This window comes from Rhinichthys klamathensis, unplaced genomic scaffold, assembly GCF_029890125.1.
Source record: "Rhinichthys klamathensis goyatoka isolate OS25496 unplaced genomic scaffold, OSU_Roscu_1.1 h1tg000076l_1, whole genome shotgun sequence".
Classification (NCBI taxonomy): Eukaryota; Metazoa; Chordata; class Actinopteri; order Cypriniformes; family Leuciscidae; genus Rhinichthys; species Rhinichthys klamathensis.
Window position 1 is genome coordinate 764,761 of NW_026606618.1, and position 19,959 is coordinate 784,719.

Genomic DNA, 19,959 nt, shown 5'->3' on the forward strand with positions numbered 1-19,959 from the left:
CAGTTGATGTCACACTTATTCACTAATAAAGCAACATGCCAAGTTTCCCGCTGAATAGTTTACACTGGCTTACCTTTCATGCCAAACTTTGAACGTCTGCCATATTTGTTGATTAGCACAAACATAACGACGAGGAGAACGCAGGCAAAGCCAGCCAAGCCAACCGCAATCGACACCTAGAGAAGCAGGAAACACAACATTTAATCTATTTGAAGAACCAAAATATGAAATGAGAGCAAGATTTCAGCACAGACAGGTTAGCGCTTAGCTTAGCTTTGGCAGGTTTAAAGTGAAACAGGATCATTTTTAGAACATAAAACTAGCATATTGCTTAACTGCACAGTCTAAACGGTTTACTGCCTACTAATTCAAATAAAATTGTGTAATACTACTCAATATGGAAGGATAAAACTAACATTAGCATGCTACACTGTTGTCACGTGTTGTCTCATAACACTGCATGTTAAAATTAAACAGTACATTTTTACTTTGTAATCAAAGTTTGTTAAAAAAAATGTCTTAACTTGTGACAGTCAGATCAAAATAATGGGTAGCATTTACTAACTGTGTGCACACGCATTTGTGTGTGAAATCTGTGTATGAATGTTTTCATTAACAAATCCTGACAACTTTCATTCTAAATTTATGAAAAAAAAATTTAGGAACAACAAACAACACATGTACAAAAATCACATATTCTGGGTGGCCTTATAATCATGTGAAGATGAAAATAGAAAGGAAAACCCTTATATGGAGAGTGATTTATGCAAATTACTAACCTTGGGCACACGGTTGCTCATTTATTAGAATACTCTAAATTAGATAAGAACGAGGTTAAGAACAAATTCATGTGCTGTTGAAATTTTCATGAGAAGTTCTCCTGTGCGTACAAATACTAGATACACACAATTATTAGTGAATGAGACGCATTGAGTCTGGTAAAATATATTAAAACTGTAGATATTAAGTTGTTTCCGGCTCATTAATCACACCGGAATAAAAGGTCAAGTCAAGCACAATGCATTGTGGTAAACAGTATGCTTAGTTGCACATTTTTGGCAACCATAGCAGGTCATCTGGGTATTCTACATTTACGCACAGGGCAAATTTGCATGCTGTTTACATTCTACACACTGCAGAAATAGTACTATTAGCATGCTAGCTATGACATTAGCTTCATTCTCAAAACATGTCTTTAGCATGCTTGATTCTCAAAACATGCGTCAATATAATTCAACTTTGCCTATATGTATGTTTTAAAAGCTTTTTACGAGAAAACTACAGTCCAGGAATGGCATAACTAGCAACCTAAAACGTGTCAAATAAATATTTCTGTCTAATCTCGAGTGTCTCGCAAAGGGGGAAAAATAGCAATTTTACAGCAAACCTATGAAGCGTGTCTTGGCTTGTTTATATGATTTATATTGATGTTGATGTTGTAATCATGAGAGGTTTATATAATTGGAGTCATAAGTTGCATATGGCAGCAGTAGCTTTGATAAATTCCATGAAAAGGGAAGGGCAAAGTGTATAAAAGAAAAAAAAATTATGATAATAATAATTCATGTTAGGTATTCTAAGAGAGTGATAGTGATTAACTTGCAGTCAAGATACACTTTCTTTTGGGAAATACAAAGCATACAACTTAATATAATGTCTAAATGCTCCAGATAAACACAAAATATAGACTATAAACAATAAATCAAAGCAGTCAAAGTGCTGGAATAAAGCTATTTGAAGCAAAAAGCTTTCCCTCATAATTAGGAAATCCAAACAATCGAGGACCAAGCTTATTCTTTGTGCCGTCGCCCAAGTCCCTAAATCTTCAGATGAGAAAATAATCTCTATTCAGTCAATTACAGCACAGAGAAGAACGAAAATACTTTTTAAAAGAAGCTGTAAAACACGCAAGCCACAAGGGAACCTGAAGATTGGAGGTACAATGTGAGAAGGAAAATGAACGAAACGAAAAATGGTTTAGAATGGGGTTTGTTTTCAACACCTTTACCATGTGTTCTTGGGAAACCTCATTATACTTCATATAGGTGCTTTCGATCTCAGGAGAGAAAACAACACTCACGCCAAACGTGTCCTCTTCAGGCCGATGTGTCATGGTTGGAATAGCGGTCGGAGTAGGACTCACTAGGAAACAAACAAGAGCTTAGTGTTCAGAGAAAACATTTCTGAAACTTTTGGAAAATAAAAAGACCACATGGACACGCAGAACTGTAAGCCCAAACAGATATTTTGGGGTAATTGACACAAACATGTCCAAAGTCTTATGTTCAATTATGTTCATTTTTACGTTAAAATGTATATAGGTGTAAAATATATATTTTTTCACCATCCCAACTGACATTTGACAACAGATAAAGTGTCAAAATGCTCTTTATCTTTAAACAGTTTATATATACATTATATAATTTACAAAATTGAATTTACCGTAATACATTTTGGAGCTATGTACTGTATCTTTCCATGAAATTAGCATTGTTTTAATTTCCCCTCCATTTTATGTCATTTTTTAATTAATTTCCAGACATTATATAACTAGCTTGATTGGTAACATAACTTTATTGGTTTGGTCATAGCAGCCTTTAAAAGGTGATGGATGCATTAAATGTTCACTCTGAGCAACTATTTAAATTGTGCATTCAAATCATTTCGGAAAGATTGTATTCAGGAATTGAACGCTGGTGAAGTTACAAAACACGGTACTTTCCTGTTATCCGGACCCCACCACCATATACCATGGGCGGGGTTAGGGGTAGGCCATCGTCCCTGATTGGTCTTAACCCCAGTGACGGGTAGGTTTAGGGGCGGGGTTAGGGGTAGGCCATCGTCCCTGATTGGTCTACCCCAGTGACGGGTAGGTTTAGGGGCGGGGTTAGGGGTGGGCCATCGTGGGGTCCGGATAACAGGAAAGTACCCAAAACACAAAGTCACTCCAAAGGGAGTTATTCTCCATATCAGTACGCAGTTTCTGAACTCCCTAAAACACCTCAAATGCAGTCTTGAGTTTTCTTCCGGGAACGTACACTTCACAACAACATTCCTCATTGAATTAATTCCCACGCAAGGCCTGGTTGAGTTGCGTTAGTAGTGGTTTTGTTAAGGGGCGTGACATTTCTGAAACATGCTTGAAGCGGTTGACCAATCACAACACACTGGTCCAATCCAACCAATCAGAGCACATTGCACTTTTCAGATGGAGGGGCTTCATAGAGAACAAACCAGGGGTGTGTTTCCCAAAAGCATCGTTAGCCAACTATGGTTGAAAGTTCCGTCGTCATCAAAATAATTAAACGAGTCTGTGTTTCCCGGTGTTTTCCCAACATCGCAAAGCTGTGTGGTTGAAACTTCCACTCTTGACTTGTGGTTAGAAGCATAGTTTCTTGTTTGCATGACATGTGGAATTAATAAATCCTTATCTTGAGCAAAATAAGCAAGCTGACACATAATACAATCTATATCTTTTATTTTTAACATATACGAATTATATACGAACATTTAAGCATTTTTTGCCTGGTTTCTCAGACAGGGCTTAGATTAAGCCAGGATTTGGCTTATCAATCAGGACATTTAAGTGGCTTTTATAAATTACAACTTCCCAACTCGTAAATACAAACTTCCCAGGAGGACTTGAACACACCATAAGACAGTGGTGTCAAATCCTGCACCTGGATGACCAATGTCCTGCAGAGTTTAGCTGTGTTTAACACCTGTCTGGAAGATTCTAGTGTCTGAAGACCTTGATTTTCTGGTTCAGGCATGTTTAATTAGAACTCCAGCTAGACTCTCCTGCAAGGTGGCCCTCCAGGAACAGGAATAGACAACCCTAGTTTTAAGAGAACTGTTAGGCATAATTCACTAAACATGTCTTGGGGCAAATACTGTTTTATTAGACCCGTTTTTTTGCAAGGATATTGCCATTTCGACAGGGAGTCTGCTCCTGAATTAATCTGCCACTATTATTTATGTAGTATTGAACAAAAGCCTTAGGCTGTTCTTATTTTATTTATTTATTTTTTTTACCTCGAAAGAGGTCCCGTGTGGAAAACCTGATTCTCTACACCACAGCCATCTTCATTCCAACTTCATTCAGAGGTCTGACAGTAACAATCTGTCATTCGTAGAGTTTCCATGCATCAACTTTATTAAATATGGTAAATTAGGGTGGTATCAGTGTAAGAAATGTTCTTGTGAAGGTAAGTGACTGTCCTCTGGACACTGTCTGGAAAAGGATCTGATTTTCACACATACTGACAAATATCGGTCACTTTAAGCCAAAAATACAAAACAGGTCTAATAACAGCATGCCCAACTATGGCGGCCAGCCATTTGAGAATAAGGCCAAGGTAATTGTTTGGAGGATATTTGTTTGTTCAGTGCACAAACTAAATTACTTCTTTCTAAATCATTCTTTGTTTTATGATAAACAAAACTAATGAATAAGTTACAAAAATTCATGCCGCATCCAATTAAAGGGAGAAACTCACCATAATCGGGGTAGTCTACAGAGAAAAGGAGAGAAAAAAACACACATATATAATTACCAGATATGAATATGTCGAGATCAGCTCTAAGGACTCATGTAAACACATTTTAAAATGATCAGCATGCACCCTACAGTGCATTTCTTGTGCAATTATGGTAATGTTCAAATTAGTCTTTTAGAATATAATATGGGGCAAAAATGACAATATTTATCATATATATAATATTACATTAATGTGGAATCATGCATGATGTCATCATATAATCTGCATAAATATATATATATATATATACATATACACACACATCAAGGCTGCATTCATTTGATCAAAAATACAGTAAAAACAAAAAACTGTTTAAAATTTAACATTTAAAATAGCTGTTTCTTATTTTAAAATGTATTTTATTCCTCTGATGGCAATGCTAAATTTTCAGCATCATTACTCTAGTCGCAGTGTCACATGATACTTCAGAGATTATTCTCATATGCTGATTTGGTGCTTAAGAAACATTTCTTATTGCTAAATCAGTGCTGATATGTCATAAATGCGAGTTTTTTTCTTGGGGGGAAAAAAATCACTTGATAAAAATCTTTAAATTAATTGTATAACATTTTAATATATATAAAGAATAATATACATAGAAATAGTCCAGAATCTTTAGTAGATAAAATATTAAATGTATATACATATAAAATCTTAAAACTGTTCATTTCCAGCTTTGAATGAAAGCAGACAGACAGACAGATAGATTTTTTTTTTCAGTGATACATCATTCATCAATTTTAAACCCAACTCTACATATATATATATATACCTACCCCGGTATGTAAGCACAGACTGAACCTAGGTTTCCAGAATACACTCTTATGCCTGCTATAGCATCACACAAAAAATGTCTGTATCTATATTTATCTATAATCTTGGTGGATTCTCACCTCAGGTGTTAATAAGTTATTCAGGCGGGGCCTTTAAAGGACATCAAGTCGGTTCTGTTTCTCAACACGGCGTCTGCAACCTAACATCTCAAATCACAGAACCCCTCCTCATGTGCTCTTTAGAGGACACACCAGTACCAGAGAATTTGACTACTTTTGCACAAGCGGAAAATGAGCGTTTAAAGTAAGTTTTGCTGGTCCACTAAGCGTTATATGTTGTTTTCTTTTGCATTACTTTTCCCCACTCTTATAAGAAAAAGAGATCTTTATATGTATTTGACAGTTAAATAATGAAACAAATAGAATTTTTTTATATTACTCATTGGGGGAAAAAAAACAAGCAACTATGGATTTCAGGCTGACATAGACTTGAAATGTCCGATTTAATTGAGTGTAAGTCAGTCACGTACCATCAAAAGGTGGTTGGAGGAAGTGGGCGTACACAGTTTTGACAGCCACTCCCAGGAAGTTGCTGGCCTCCAGCGTGTAATTGCCATTGTTGTGGTGTGTTGGGTTTTTGAACATGAGGCATCCCTCCAGGTTGTCCTGATAGACCTCCACATCTGGACGAACGTAATCGTTGGTCTTGATCTCCTCGCCCTTATAGTACCACCTCAGGGTGGGCAGGGGGTGCGCACGAACCGTGAACATCATGCATGTGTCGTGCAATTTCTGCGGCTCCTCAAACTTAATGATGACAGGAGGGACTGCAGAAGAGAAACAAATGACTTTTTATACAGAAAGGATTAACTACCTCGTGTTACCGTCCAACATAAATCCATAGACCAATGAGCACGGATAACCATAAACCACGTTTATGCATGAGCGGGACTTTGGCCGCTGTGGCACAGGTGGTCTGTATACGGATGTTTGTTTGATCCGCAATCCTGCCTCTTGGACAGAAGATCCCAAGTTAACTGCCTGGCTGGCCATCAAGCATGTGTGCGAGCGGACATTCCATGGAATGGAGGCGCCGAGCCAAAGGTGGGAAACAACTGCAGTCGATAAACGTTTCCATTATCTTCTCCACCCACCATGTGTTAGTAAGACGGTAACTGTCAGCAATTATGATGCGGTAAATATGTCAAACGTCCATATTAAACATTCATCAGGGATCAAATCAGTGGTTAATTCGCTCAAATGTTTCTATTCACATGAATAGATCTATTCATGTATTTATTCTAGAAAATGTATTTCAAGTTATTAATATAAGGATTTTAAATTTATAGATAATACAGTTTGTAAAGAAATGAATACTGATATTATGCAAGGATGCATTCAAGTGATCAAACGTGACGGTAAAGACATTTATTATGTTACAAAATATCTCTAATTCAAGTAAAGGTTGTGTTTAACTTTCTATTCATCAAAGAATATTGAAATAAAAGTATAACGGGTTCCACAAAAAAATATTCAGCAGCACAATTGTTTTCTAAGGAGCCCCTAGGGACATGGTAAATGAAAACAATATGAAATGTTTTGCATTCACTCGCAAAGAGCTCAAAAGGTTTTCTCGGGGAACACAAAGGTTTTGCGAGAGAACGCAGAAGTATCGTCTTAATTTTTCTCCCAATTTTTTTTCCACCACCATGTCCCTTTAGGCCAGGGGCTCCGTAGTTTTTAACATTGATAGTTTTTTTTTTTTTTTTTATCAATCAAATACATGCATCCTTGGTTATAATAAGAGACTTCTCCCAAAAACTTACAAACCCCAAAGTTTTGAACAGTATTGTACATCTAAAACTTTTCATCATTTGACATCCCTTGATTTCTGTGACTTTTCTCCAGTCTCAAGGCCAGAGAGAGAGAGAGAGAGAGAGAGAGAGAGAGAGAGAGAGAGAGAGAGAGAGAGAGAGAGAGAGAGAGAGAGAGAGAGAGAGAGACTTACTCTTATTTCCACAGAATTTGCCGCTCTAAGCAAATCTCATGCGGTCAATAGATAGAATGTGGGAAGAATCATCTTACATTGTTGTTGGCCAACACCGTTCAGTATAAATGTAAATACAGATTCAACACGGCGACCTCACATTACATTGTAATTGTAGCTGTGTTCATATAAGCAGGTCTATAATTGCCTTACTTCAATCTAAGTGGGCGAAAACAGCTGTTGTTTGATGGTGTGATGTTGTAGTGTGGTTGCTTACTGTGATTTTTTTATTTTTCTATTTATTTTAATTAATGGCAATAGTGGAATTAATATTTTAATCACTTTATTTCTGATTGTGACAATTTATGCCGTTAACTCAAATAGTTTTAATATGCACAAAAGACAAGCACATTCAAAATGGTCTTCATTAAGTAAACTGAAGGAAGCACACTTCTATTTAGTCATTACATCACCTAGTTAGTCAGTTCTGGAGTAATTGTTTCATGCATTAGTTTCATTTGATTTAGATCAACTAAAGTTTTATTACTGGATGTCAAAATGTGATGGGTAGAGCCACGTCTTTATGGATACTTGTTTGAGGCAGATTATGTCTTTGTTCTTGGCTTTTTCTTTGTATTTTTGTTATTGTTTCTCAGGGGTATATATGTTTGATTAGAGGCATAGTTTCTTTTTGCCAATTTTCATGAGTTGCTTATTGCCTCAGGATTGTTGTTTCTTTCATTTTATTTTTCATTTGGGACATTATTTTTTGCATTCGTACCCCTATATGGGAAAAATAAACTTAACGCCAAAAAATGCAGCATGCATTGATTTTTTTCCAAGTGTAATATAAAGCAAAAACATATTTTAAGTGAACAAAAACTGGAACATTTCCAAGTTTCTGATTTCTAAGACCCCAAACACACACAAACACAGAAAATACACCACCTAACTCTGCCACAAAGCAATCACATGTAGCCTACTACACACTGAAACATGATAACATTGATAAATCTCTCTAATATTTCACTTACAGCCTTTTTTCGTGTGAAAAGTCCAGATGAAGAACAGCTCTCACTTTCATAGATCAATAAACTACACAAATGACTTTCCTACAACACATAGGGTTGTGTTGGACCTGAGTTCTTGTTTATTTTGTTTTTTGTTGTAGTAGGAGGATTGTTTCTGGTGAACCAATTTCTAATGACTTCATAACAAACTTAAATAGCCTCACTGTGATTTATAGAATTTGATTTGACAAAGAAAGATCATATACAAAATATTTAAAAGTTGAAGTGTGAACTAACATCACCTAACGAAAACAAACTAAAACAATCCAACCTGATCTTATGAGAAAACATAACTATTTTACAAGGTGGTGATTTCATATGAATTTGTATGATGTGATTTTTTTTTAAAAGAAGAAAAAAAAAACGCAGATCGTATGAGATTGTACAAATTCATATCAATTAGCCCCCAATTCACCAAAACGTAAAAGAGTTAAAAATTGCCATGTAAGTATGTCAAAACCATCTGTTGTCAAACAGGTTTTCATGACACACTCTCTCTCTCTGTCATTGGTCAGTCAATCAGATAGCCCCGCCCCAAACACATCCCATTGGCTGAGCCAGTTGCTATGCTGTGCTGGTCAGAATGCTTAATCAAACCGCAAAGCTTTGAAATCACCAGAGCCACAGTGGGTACACTTTTCAGCAACATCAACCGACACAACGACTTACTCAGAGTTGCCTACATGTTAAGCTGAAATAATAGTACTTATTTTAATAACAAAAAAATTACACACCTCACCCCTACCTTGTTCTCGCATTGATTCTGCATTCCCCAGAGCTATTTCAATCAATAATACTCACTACTTCAAAGAAGAAAAAAAAGAAAGAAAGCTTTTTGGTGATCTTCCTTCCATAAATGCCTACCCTTTAAAACAAAAGGCAATACAAATTAAGAGTTGGTAGCCGTGAGGCATAGTAGCAATTGACGGTATCAAGCTAAAGAGGCAGACAGTGTTCAGTGAGCTACTCTGAGGCAGAAAGGTAGAATTGGCACGTTAGAGGAAGTGAGGCTGAATGTAAAGGCATTTGAGCACAGAAGCAAAAAAAGAGGCACTTACACTGCACTGAAAGCTGTATTGAGGCATTAGTCATCCCAACTATATTCTCTGCAATGCAGGTCAGCATGAAGCTGTTATCGTCTCGGCTGACATTGACCAGAGTTAAGTTGATGGAGTGGACATTCGGTGGATATTGATTGGACTGGAAGAGAGGAGGACACAATAGCTTCTGAAAACAAAGCCAAGCTTGCACAGATTCAACAAATGGTTTATGGTTATAACTAGTCACTGTAAGGCTCAAGTGGATCATTTAATAGTCCGAGGCGTGGTAGACGCCATATTTTATTCGAAACGAATAAAACCAGGCTGTAAGGGATAAGTAGTAAAGTCATTTTAAGGCTGTACTGGCCATACAGCAGAGAGGAAAAAAAACACAGCTTAAGCACAGTTTACTAGTTTAAAGTGGTTTAAGCTGGCCTCCAAAAGATTTTGTCGACTAAATTAAATATGCCATCCACCCTGACTAAAATACATATAAGCTACAAAAAAGTGCATGTTTATTTCTAGTCAGCAGAAGTCCGCCTTACTTGGTGTGTGTTAATTGAGTGCAGTTCACCGACAGTCCAATCCACTTCCGGTACAGGCACCCCTGACCCATTGCAGGTGATTGTGACCCTGTCACCTTCTATCACCGTCAGGTTACTGTGACTTACGCTGATTTCCGGCAAATCTTGGTTGGAAATAGACAAGCAGTCATTGGTATTAAAAATAGACAGCAGGTAATTTATTGTTTTTAATATAAATATGTATAAGGTAATCTAAATAAGTGAAATAGCTATTGACAGCATTTGTGGCAAGAATTCCATTATGTCATCAATGTGGGCACAGAAAATAATTTTGACTAATAATAATTTAAACAATAATAATATTTCAGTTTACCAGCTTTTTAAGATAATGGCATTAAATGATAGGGTATCATTTTACACAAACAACATCAGGAAGCCATTTTTCCACACTAGACTCATGCTAACATTCATAATTGTTTAAGTTTTAAAGCTCTATTTTTGAGCCTTTTTTTCCACTTTGAAAATTATGAAGAACAACAATGCTGTGGTAATCGCCATTGCCATAAATGCTGTTAAAGAACTTCAAGGATTTTACCCAAAAATGACAATTCTGTGATTCTTTACTCACTCACAATTGGATTCAAATCTGTATGACTATCTTCTGCGGAACATAAAAGAGGATATTTTTTGACAAATGCTTGTTTTTGTCCATTCAATGATGATCAATGGGGTCCAAAACAACATTTGACCATTTGAGTTCTACAGAAGAAAAAAAGTCATGCCGGTTAGGATGACATGAAGGCGAGTAAATAATGACAGAACTGAGAATTGTAATTTTGGGGTGAAATATCCCTTTTAGCTTGCATTGAAGCCAAACCATTCTTTTCATGACAACCACAATTTACAGAAAGTGTCCCATACCACACTGAGAGATGTTCATGAGCTGTAGAGGGATCTTGGAGACTCCGTTGTTGCAGAACAGCTGCTGGTTATGGAGTCCGGCCTCGCCTCGCTGCTGCCACAGCTGGATCCAACGGATACTGCAGCTGCAGTTAAACACCACTCCTTCCAGTTTCCTGCCACAACACAATAGAGTTCTTAGTGAGGACTCACAAATATGCATACAATGCCAAGTAGGTCCATTCAGAGAAACAGTAGCAAACTAGGTGAAGGACACCGTTATTCAAAACATCAACTTTTCCAGCACCCATCAGTCAACCACAGCCCAAAGAGCTGCTGGCATTCTTCCATTTTGCAGCCAGAACGAGTTCTGTGCCCAGGGCTTTGTGTACGAATGCTTTCTGGACTGCAGCCCTTTCCTGGCCACGTCTGTCCAGCTATTCGGCGTGCCAAATTCACCACTGGTGCCTAGGGCGATCAGAGTCCCGCAAACGAAGTCAAACAAAGCATGAGCTTCTGGATTAGGGCAAAAACTAAGCTGCAAGATGTGATATAAATGTGGCATTATATTTTGATACAGTCTAAAATGTATTCTCGCAAAATGATGACATCATATAATCCAACAAATTGTAAGAACAATCTTAAACCAGCTGATGTAAATGCCGTGAGCAAATTGAATCAAAGACAGTGAATTGAAGAATAAACCCGTCTCAAAGAAAAATCAGGAGTTCATGTATAACAGCTTTTACCTCAATCTTGAATCAGCTTTTGTGACAAACAAAATCACAATTTTTGTCCAAGATAGAGAAATGAAGATGGACTTCGTATATATCGAAGTCCATCTTTGATATATCTGGCATATACCTGCGCTGTTTGACACATTTGCCATTTTGTTTTTTATTCGAAATGACTGAAAATGCAATCAAGGTTCACATTTTTCTTACTTTACCAAAGCAAATGTTTTGGGTTCAATTTGATTAGAGCCCAGCATGTAGAAGCTGTAAAAATGCATGTAAAAGACTGCAAAATAATGTGTTTCATCGTCAAGATAAATATTTAAATATCAAAAAAAAATTATATTATGAATATTTGCCTGTATTTTTTTCTTAATTAAGCCCACATTAGCAAGAAGTTGGACCTTGTGTGCGAGTAAAAGATATTAGGCATTCTAAAAGGATCTTCTCTGTGCTCAGTAACATATGGGATTATAATTGCATACGTTTAACTGGACAGACGGAAGAGTGTGAGGTCAATCCCACATAAAACCTCCACCCACAACTACATCACTTGGCCCAATGAAGGGCTTCCTTTCGGAACCATCTCAATGCCAATGACTCCAACACCTACTCCCAGAGCAGCTATATCACTGTGAACAACAACCATCTCTAGCCCTCTCAGTATCGCATTTCACGCTCTTTCAAACAACCTTTGTTCGCAACCACCCCCACTCCTGCACCAAAAAACAGACATCATCTACATCAACCTCCTCCAAATGTCTAAATGTCAACTCTGACATATCTCTCCGCGATCATGAAGGCTCCACTGAGAGTTTAGAGGGTCTTCAACTTCCTGGAAATGTTGAGTCAGGGGCGTCGTTCCAGTACTTGACACTATCCTCTTTCCCTTCTTATATCTTCTCTTTCACTCCTTCACTTCTCCTTCAGTGCTTCACAACCTTTTTCACTTCAAGGTTATTCAAAGGCCCTCATTTCTAAGTGGATCTGAACCTCCGGTAATAATATACTAAACAAAACAAAACAAAACAAAACATAAAAGATCAACTAGGAGATAAAATATACTTAAATAAAATAAAATAAAAACTCAGAGATAGATATTTAGATTAAAGATTGTATATTTTTAACAAACAAACAAACCAACATGGGAGACAGATAAACTAGATGAAATGTAATTTTAATAATATATTAAAAAGAAAATATGGGGAGATGAACTAGGAGGTAAATGCATATTAAAAAATAAATAATATAAATAAATATAATATATTATAATATGCTGGGCAACGATTAATCGCATCCAAAATAAAAGTTTGTGTTTACATAATGTGTTTGTACAGTGTATAATTATTTGTATATATAAATACACACACACGCGTATGTATATATTTAGGAAATATTTGCATGTATATACTGTATATATATATATATATATATATATATATATATATATATATATATATATATATATATATATATGTAGTATATATTATATATAAATATACATATTTTATATATAATATAAATAACAGTTTTTTCTTAAATATATACATGCATGTGTGTATATTTATATATACAAAATACATAACACATAACATAATATAATATAATATAAAATTAAATAAAAAAATAGGTAAAAGATCTAGAAAAAAAAAAGTACACCAACACACAACATTTATTGTTGTATAACATATATTCCAATTTAGGCTTTGATTAATTCTGTAGGCCAAAAACAGTGTAAACCATGTTCAAATGCTCCCAAAAAGAACATAATGGATTTATAAAAAGTCTAGCTTTAATATATAACATTAACTGTTAGAATAATCCTTAATTATACTTTGTGTCAGATTACAGGCTAATTTGCCTCTGCAGCCCCCAATTGTAATGATTTAGTAAATTGTATGAAAACTGCTTTTATATTTTATCAACCATAGTTACTGAGAGCAAAGAACAGGGTGTAATCGCCTTTGTTCCGTTTTACACTCACTCCTCGCTTAAAGGGCTTCCAGCCGGCAGGATCCTGCAGCGCTGCGGAAGGTTCTGGATCTGATCTCAGTGGGAGTCTCTCCCCTTTAAGAGTACGAAATATTAAAACCCGCAGGATATGTCTCACCTGGCCTGCAGCCTGGCGGAGCATGACGGCCTAAACCTTTGCACGCTCATTCATTCATCAATTGGTGCGAGCGAGATAACCTTTCTCATTTGCAAGATAGGGCAGGAGATAGAGGCATATGAGCTGAATCCCATGCATATGAAATTGGCCGAACTGTAAGCTCTGGGAAACTGCATTGTTGCTCATTTGCACAAATGAGGGGGACATTTTTCTCGTGAATCTTTAAACACTTTTGTCGGCACGTTCCGCACAAGGACAAGCGCAACCTGCTCGTGCATTTTGGAGCTTTGATGAATAATGATCAAAGGACAGTCTAAGTAGTTTCTCCACCCTTTAAAACTAAATTAACATGTCTAATGAGAGGAGTTCACATTTCCTTTATACTAAGCAGTGTCATGAACAGTTCATAATGGAGAAAGAACATGCACAACATGTTAATTTATAGCCCACGTTTTACAGACAATATGATAATCTAGATTAGTGGTTCTAAACTAGTGGGTCACAACCCAAAAAATAGGTCGCAACAGGCCTGTTCTGATGGACCACAGGGAAAAAGAATGCTAAACGATAACAATAAAATGCAACTAAATATAATCTACAGCTAGGATTTAAAAAAAAGAAAAGAAACCGCATGCAAAACCTCTCTGCACCCACAAAACAAGCAAACCAAAAAATAATAACAACCCAGCCTAAGAAGGTTTATTGGTTTTACCTGGTTTAGCAAGTCAGACCAGCTGACAAGTGCCCCAAAACTCTCTAAAACCACCTAAACAGACCATCTTAACTGGTTTGACCAGGCTGAGAGACCAGCTAACCAAATTAGACGGGTTTACAAATTCAACTAAGGTGGTATTGCTGGTTTGATCTGGTTTGGCTGATCTTTCATCTTTCTCCAAGTGGTTTTTTTTTCCCCAATATGGCCAAGCTGGTCTTTAGTTGGTTTATCTGGTAATTCAGTCCAAAACCTGATCTAAAAACATGTCAAATCATTAAAGACCAACCTAGGGTAGACAACCTAACCATCTTAGGCTGATTTAACTGGTCTCACAGCATGGCCAAGCTGGTCTTTAGATGGTTTCCCAGCTAGACCAACTGACAAGTGCCAAAATCCATCTAAACAGACCATCTTAACTGGTTTGGCCGAGCTAAGACACCATCTTACCATATTAGGCTGATGTACCTGCTACAGAAATTCAACTATTGCTGGTTTTACCTGATCTTCCCACCTATCCAAGATGATGTTCAGCTCATTTTCTGCTTTCCCAATGTGGTAAATCTGGTCTTTAGCTGATCTTAACCAGCCTGACTAAGTGTCCAAAGTTAGTCTAAAACAGTCAAAATAGATCAACCAAACCAATCTTGCTAAGGTAGATAAGCTAACATCCAGATTTAAAGACCAGCTGACAAGTGAACTATTACATAAGGCTAGTTAAAGCTATTTTTTCATCAGGGTGCTCTTAGGAGAGCTAATTTACAGCTAAAGAGAATAACTATTTTCATAACTTGCTAACTTGAATAAAATATAAAATTAACCTTTCGAAATGTCAAGGTGACTGCTAGCTGGGGAAGAAAAAAGAAAAAAACACAGGGGACGTTGATGCATCGAGCCTGGGTGCTTGAAAAAAAAAAGCCAAAATAACATGGTCTGAAGTACATCTGCATAGTAGCCATACATTATGCATGTGCTTCTGTATCCGCACACAGTCAAACGATGGGACACCATTGAATAAATCCACTGGAGCATTGAACAGTGGGCCAAGGAAGGCAGATACTGATAAATAAATGGTAATACACACATCTCATGCCTTAATGAAAAGTGAGAGTCATTGAAATGGAGGTGACAAACAGCAGTTAGCTTCCTAGCTAAGACGGAGAGTATAATTGAGCCTTTATAATATGAATCAATTCAAAAGCACTCTAAAAAAATGCTTTATTCATTCTTCCTCTTATAAATTGATCATCTGCATACAGTAGCGCACACAACATGAGCAGAATTTATACATAAATAATCAGAAGACGGCATCAGCGTATGTTCAGGGAGCTCTCAAGACATGCTGGGTAAATGTCAGCTATGCATTGTAGATGAGTTAAACCCATATGTACTAACTCAACTAACGCTCTCCATGGAAACACTTTTCCAATAAGAGGAAACCTGGAGGACGAGAAAGACGGCATAATCCAGATTTAATGACAATTGAGAAATAGGCTACACCTGCTGCAAGTTCGCATATTTTGATGCCGGTTAGACTCGAAAACAAAGTGAAGCAAGGCAGCAAACAGAAGGTTAAAGCCAACGACAACGAGTGCAAATAAAGTGTAGAGGGCAGCTAGGTACACCTGTAATGTTAGAAAGCACTTTCCCTTAGGATAAAATGGCTGACAGAACCAGCTTTACCGCTAGGCCTGGATGTAGACTGACAGATCCATTCAGATTCATTATATGGAGCCAATGAAAGGTTAAGCTAGGGGACAAGGCTCCGGCGGGTGCTCTACAGTTTCAAGCTGCTGGGGTCATACGTTGGGACATATTACAGTGGGCGGCAGTTTAAGCTCCAGCCATTGAGGTCCTAACCTGAGCATCTAATGCTTTCAGAGGAGACAATTTAATGTACATGCATATGACTAAAAATTTAGGCCATATCAGTGATAATGCAGAGGCAGCAACCCAGTGCGTATGGAAGAGAAGGAGAAGTTGACAACATACAGAACAAAAAACTCTAATACACTCCCAGAAAAATAAGGGACAAAAGCTGTCACTGGGACAGTTCCCTTAATATGTACCATTTAGGTACTAATATGTACCTTTGAAGTACTAATACACACTCTTTAGATACAAAAGGTGTGCCTTTTGAAATGACAGCTTTTGTGCCTTTTTTTCCTGTGTAAATAATTAAATAAATGCATTTACATATACAGTATATAAAGTCAAATAGATCAAATAAATGATATGAACTATTATATATTATATTAAAATGATACAAAATTTGACAATTACATTTATTATTATATAAAATTATTTAATAATAATAAATCTTAGTATTTATACATGTATATTAAAATATAAATGAATACATACAAAATGAACAGTAACACTTTTAAAAATAAATATGATAAAAATGATAAAAAAATAACAATGTGAATGTTTATATACAGTATGTAAACAAAAAAATTACAATTAAATCATTTAGAATATACACATAAATAAACAAATAACACATTTGCAAAAATTTGTGTGTTTGTGCGTGTGTGTGCATTTTTACATGGAAAAAAACTGCAGTTTAGACAAAATATGTCTCCACAAAAATGTTCCCAATGAGCCAAATAAAGACAATAATTAGCCATTGACTAAAAAAGCAGTAAGCTTAGGGCAGAGTTATCGGAAACACTTTAGTAAATGATTCTATGAACCAAATTGGATGTCACAAATGTGACATCCAAAATGTGCAGTGTTGGGGGCCATTACCTTTTATTAAGAGCAATGAATGTAAAATAGAAAGTTTCCCATTCAAGTGTGTGTGTGGTGACAACTGCTCGCAGGGAGACCGAACCTCATGCGGCGGATATTAGGGTTCTCTCTGCAAGCTCTCATTACCGTTCCTGTGATGCTCAGAGTCATTCTTACAGGGATTAAATTGGCTTTCCTGCATCGTTAGCCTGATCTGTGAGGGGGGCATTGTTTAATCATATTATAATTAAAGTTTTAAGTCCCTCCAGTCATCACAACCTAATTATCAATCAAACAGGGTGTCATATACAATCACACGGTACCTGACGGAGGGTAAAAATGAAAGAAAAAAGACAAATTGTTTGCTTAACTCTCCATTAAAAGACAATGAAAGCCATTTCATGCCTAACTTTCTCAAACAAATCCGCAAAGAAATTCTCACGTAGACATTGAGACAAACTTGGTGAAAAGCGAACTGGTATTTGTAGGGCTCTCACACCTTCTGCATCATTATCTTCACAATATGCCTGCACTGCCAGCTTCAAAGTATGGAAATCCACATTCGTCTCAATCCATATGGATTTTCTGGATGAGCTCCAAACAGCAGGTATCATTTCCCAACCTGCACTTCTCCACCACATCTTGGGACTGACTCCATTTCCATTTACGGTGGCAGTAGGCAGTTTCCATTAAGCAGCTTTGGTGTTTTTCATAAGCTCTAGACTGGAAGCTGTCAGCGGGCAGTGGGAGCGAAGGGAGTGATAAAGACTCGTCATTGACCACAGCTCTAAATGACACACGTCAATATGGATTGGATGGGAGCGAAACATGCAGCGCTGCTCTGTCAGGCATGAGTAGTGTTTGCACAACAGAGAGCGACCGAAGGGGAACGACAGAGATTGATGGTGGTCTGCCGTGACCCGAGAAAGCGTGAGTGATGCTGAAATATGCCTACGAGTGGGCAGGGAAGTATGAGATTGTGTTACCGAATGACCTGGTGACATCAGATAACAACAGACACGCTGGTAACTTCCATTTTCTGCCATGGAAAAATCTGGAGTTTGTGTGTGTGTGTGTGTGTGTGTATGTGTGTGTGTGTATGTGTAAAATATAAAAGTATTAAAGGATTAGTTCACTTTAAAAAAAACTTTTGCTGATAATTTACTCACCCCCATGTCATCCAAGATGTCCATGTCTTTCTTTCTTCAGTCGAAAAGAAATTAAGATTTTTGATGAAAACATGATTTTTCCATGATTTCCACCAAACGGGTCAAGGTCCAAAAGACAGTTCCAGTGCAAACTGCAAACTGTTCAAAGGGCTTTAAACGATTCCAGACGATGAATAATGGTCTTATCAAGCGAAATGATCGGTCATTTAAAAAATAAATTACAAAGTTTAAGTTTAATAATGTCAAATGCCCGCCTTGCTCTGTTCTGTGATGCACGTTCGTGACTCTCCTGTTCGAACTCGTTCATCAAAATGAACAAATCTTTTTTCGAGTCATTTGGTTCATTTAACGAACGAAATGAACGAATTGACTCGGAAAAAGATTCGTTCATTTTGATGAACGAGTTCGAACAGGAGAGTCACACAGAACAGAGCAAGGCGAGCATTTGAGCTTATAAAACTTAAACTTTGTTATTTATTTTTTAAATGAGCGATCGTTTCGCTTGATAAGACCATTATTCATCGTCTGGAATCGTTTAAAGCCCTTTGAACAGTTTGCAGTTTGCACTGAAACTGTCTTTTGGACCTTGAACCGTTTGGTGCCCAGCAAAGTGCATTATATGGAGAAAAATCCTGGAATGTTTTCATCAAAAACCTTAATTTCTTTTCGACTGAAGAAAGAAAGACATGGACATTTTGGATGACATGGGGGTGAGTAAATTATCAGCAAAAGTTTTTTTAAAAGTGAACTAATCCTTTAATTTCATTAATCAAACAAAATATTCTGATTAAGATTATTTTTATATATGTATATATATTATGTGTGTGTGTGTGTGTGTGTGTGTGCGCGCGTGTGTGTGTGTGTGTGTAGCAACGTGACTTGATTAATTACTGTAATATAGTATTTTTACTGTATTTTAGTTCTTATATTAAACACTTTTGGGTTTTTTCAATAAAAAAAATAAAAAAAACATTTTAAGCCATTTCAGACGAAACAAAGAACCAAATTATACAAAATAAATAATTAATCAAAAATATTCTTATCTGCATCACCCAGCCCTGAACAGCTTCCTCACTGTCTTCCTGCTCTTGTTACCCACAACCCTTTGCGTTGAGTATTCCATTGAAAATCCATATTTCATAGAAATATATTGCCCCCATCAGTCTTGGATTAACATCTTGATATAAAACGCATTAGGCAAATTGTGAAGGATGGACATTGATATTGCAATAGATACATGGCGCAAAAAGACTGAATAAATGTTTTAGCTTTTTAAACTGAATTTCATTAAATATGTAAACTAATCGCTGGGGTAAGTGGGAAGTAATAATCAATACAGGGGGACATCATTACCAGTGCATGAACATTTTGCCAGGCATCAGTCATGTTCCTCTCTATAGTTCTCTGCTGAGCTTATTATCTTCATCTTCTGAGTGATTACCTCATGCTAACAATCAATATGAAAGCATAGTTCCTATTATTCGACACATAAAAGGGCCTAACACCACAAAAGAAAGAGAGAGTGGCAGAGGGAAAGAGAAAGAGAGAAATAAATAGAATGCAAGAAAGAGGTACTGTAGGATGCGTTTGCCGCTTTCAAACGTTTGATCTTTTGAGATTTGCAAAGCATTAAAATCAATGCGTCACTAATTTAATTCTATTTAGT

General features: G+C 36.7%; 1 protein-coding gene across 2 annotated transcripts in view; it reads right to left on the reverse strand.

Annotated features, from left to right (window-relative positions):
• Positions 1–19,959, reverse strand: part of ntrk3a (neurotrophic tyrosine kinase, receptor, type 3a) — a 219,456-nt gene that overhangs the window by 86,348 nt on the left and 113,149 nt on the right. For both annotated transcript variants that reach the window (XM_056250806.1, XM_056250807.1), the window contains exons 5-11: positions 10,857–11,011; positions 9,957–10,099; positions 9,430–9,571; positions 5,845–6,141; positions 4,500–4,514; positions 2,081–2,142; positions 74–176 (exon numbers count right to left, since the gene is read on the reverse strand). In XM_056250806.1, coding sequence (XP_056106781.1) covers positions 74–176; positions 2,081–2,142; positions 4,500–4,514; positions 5,845–6,141; positions 9,430–9,571; positions 9,957–10,099; positions 10,857–11,011 — 917 coding nt within the window. The remainder of the gene's footprint in view (positions 1–73; positions 177–2,080; positions 2,143–4,499; positions 4,515–5,844; positions 6,142–9,429; positions 9,572–9,956; positions 10,100–10,856; positions 11,012–19,959) is intronic.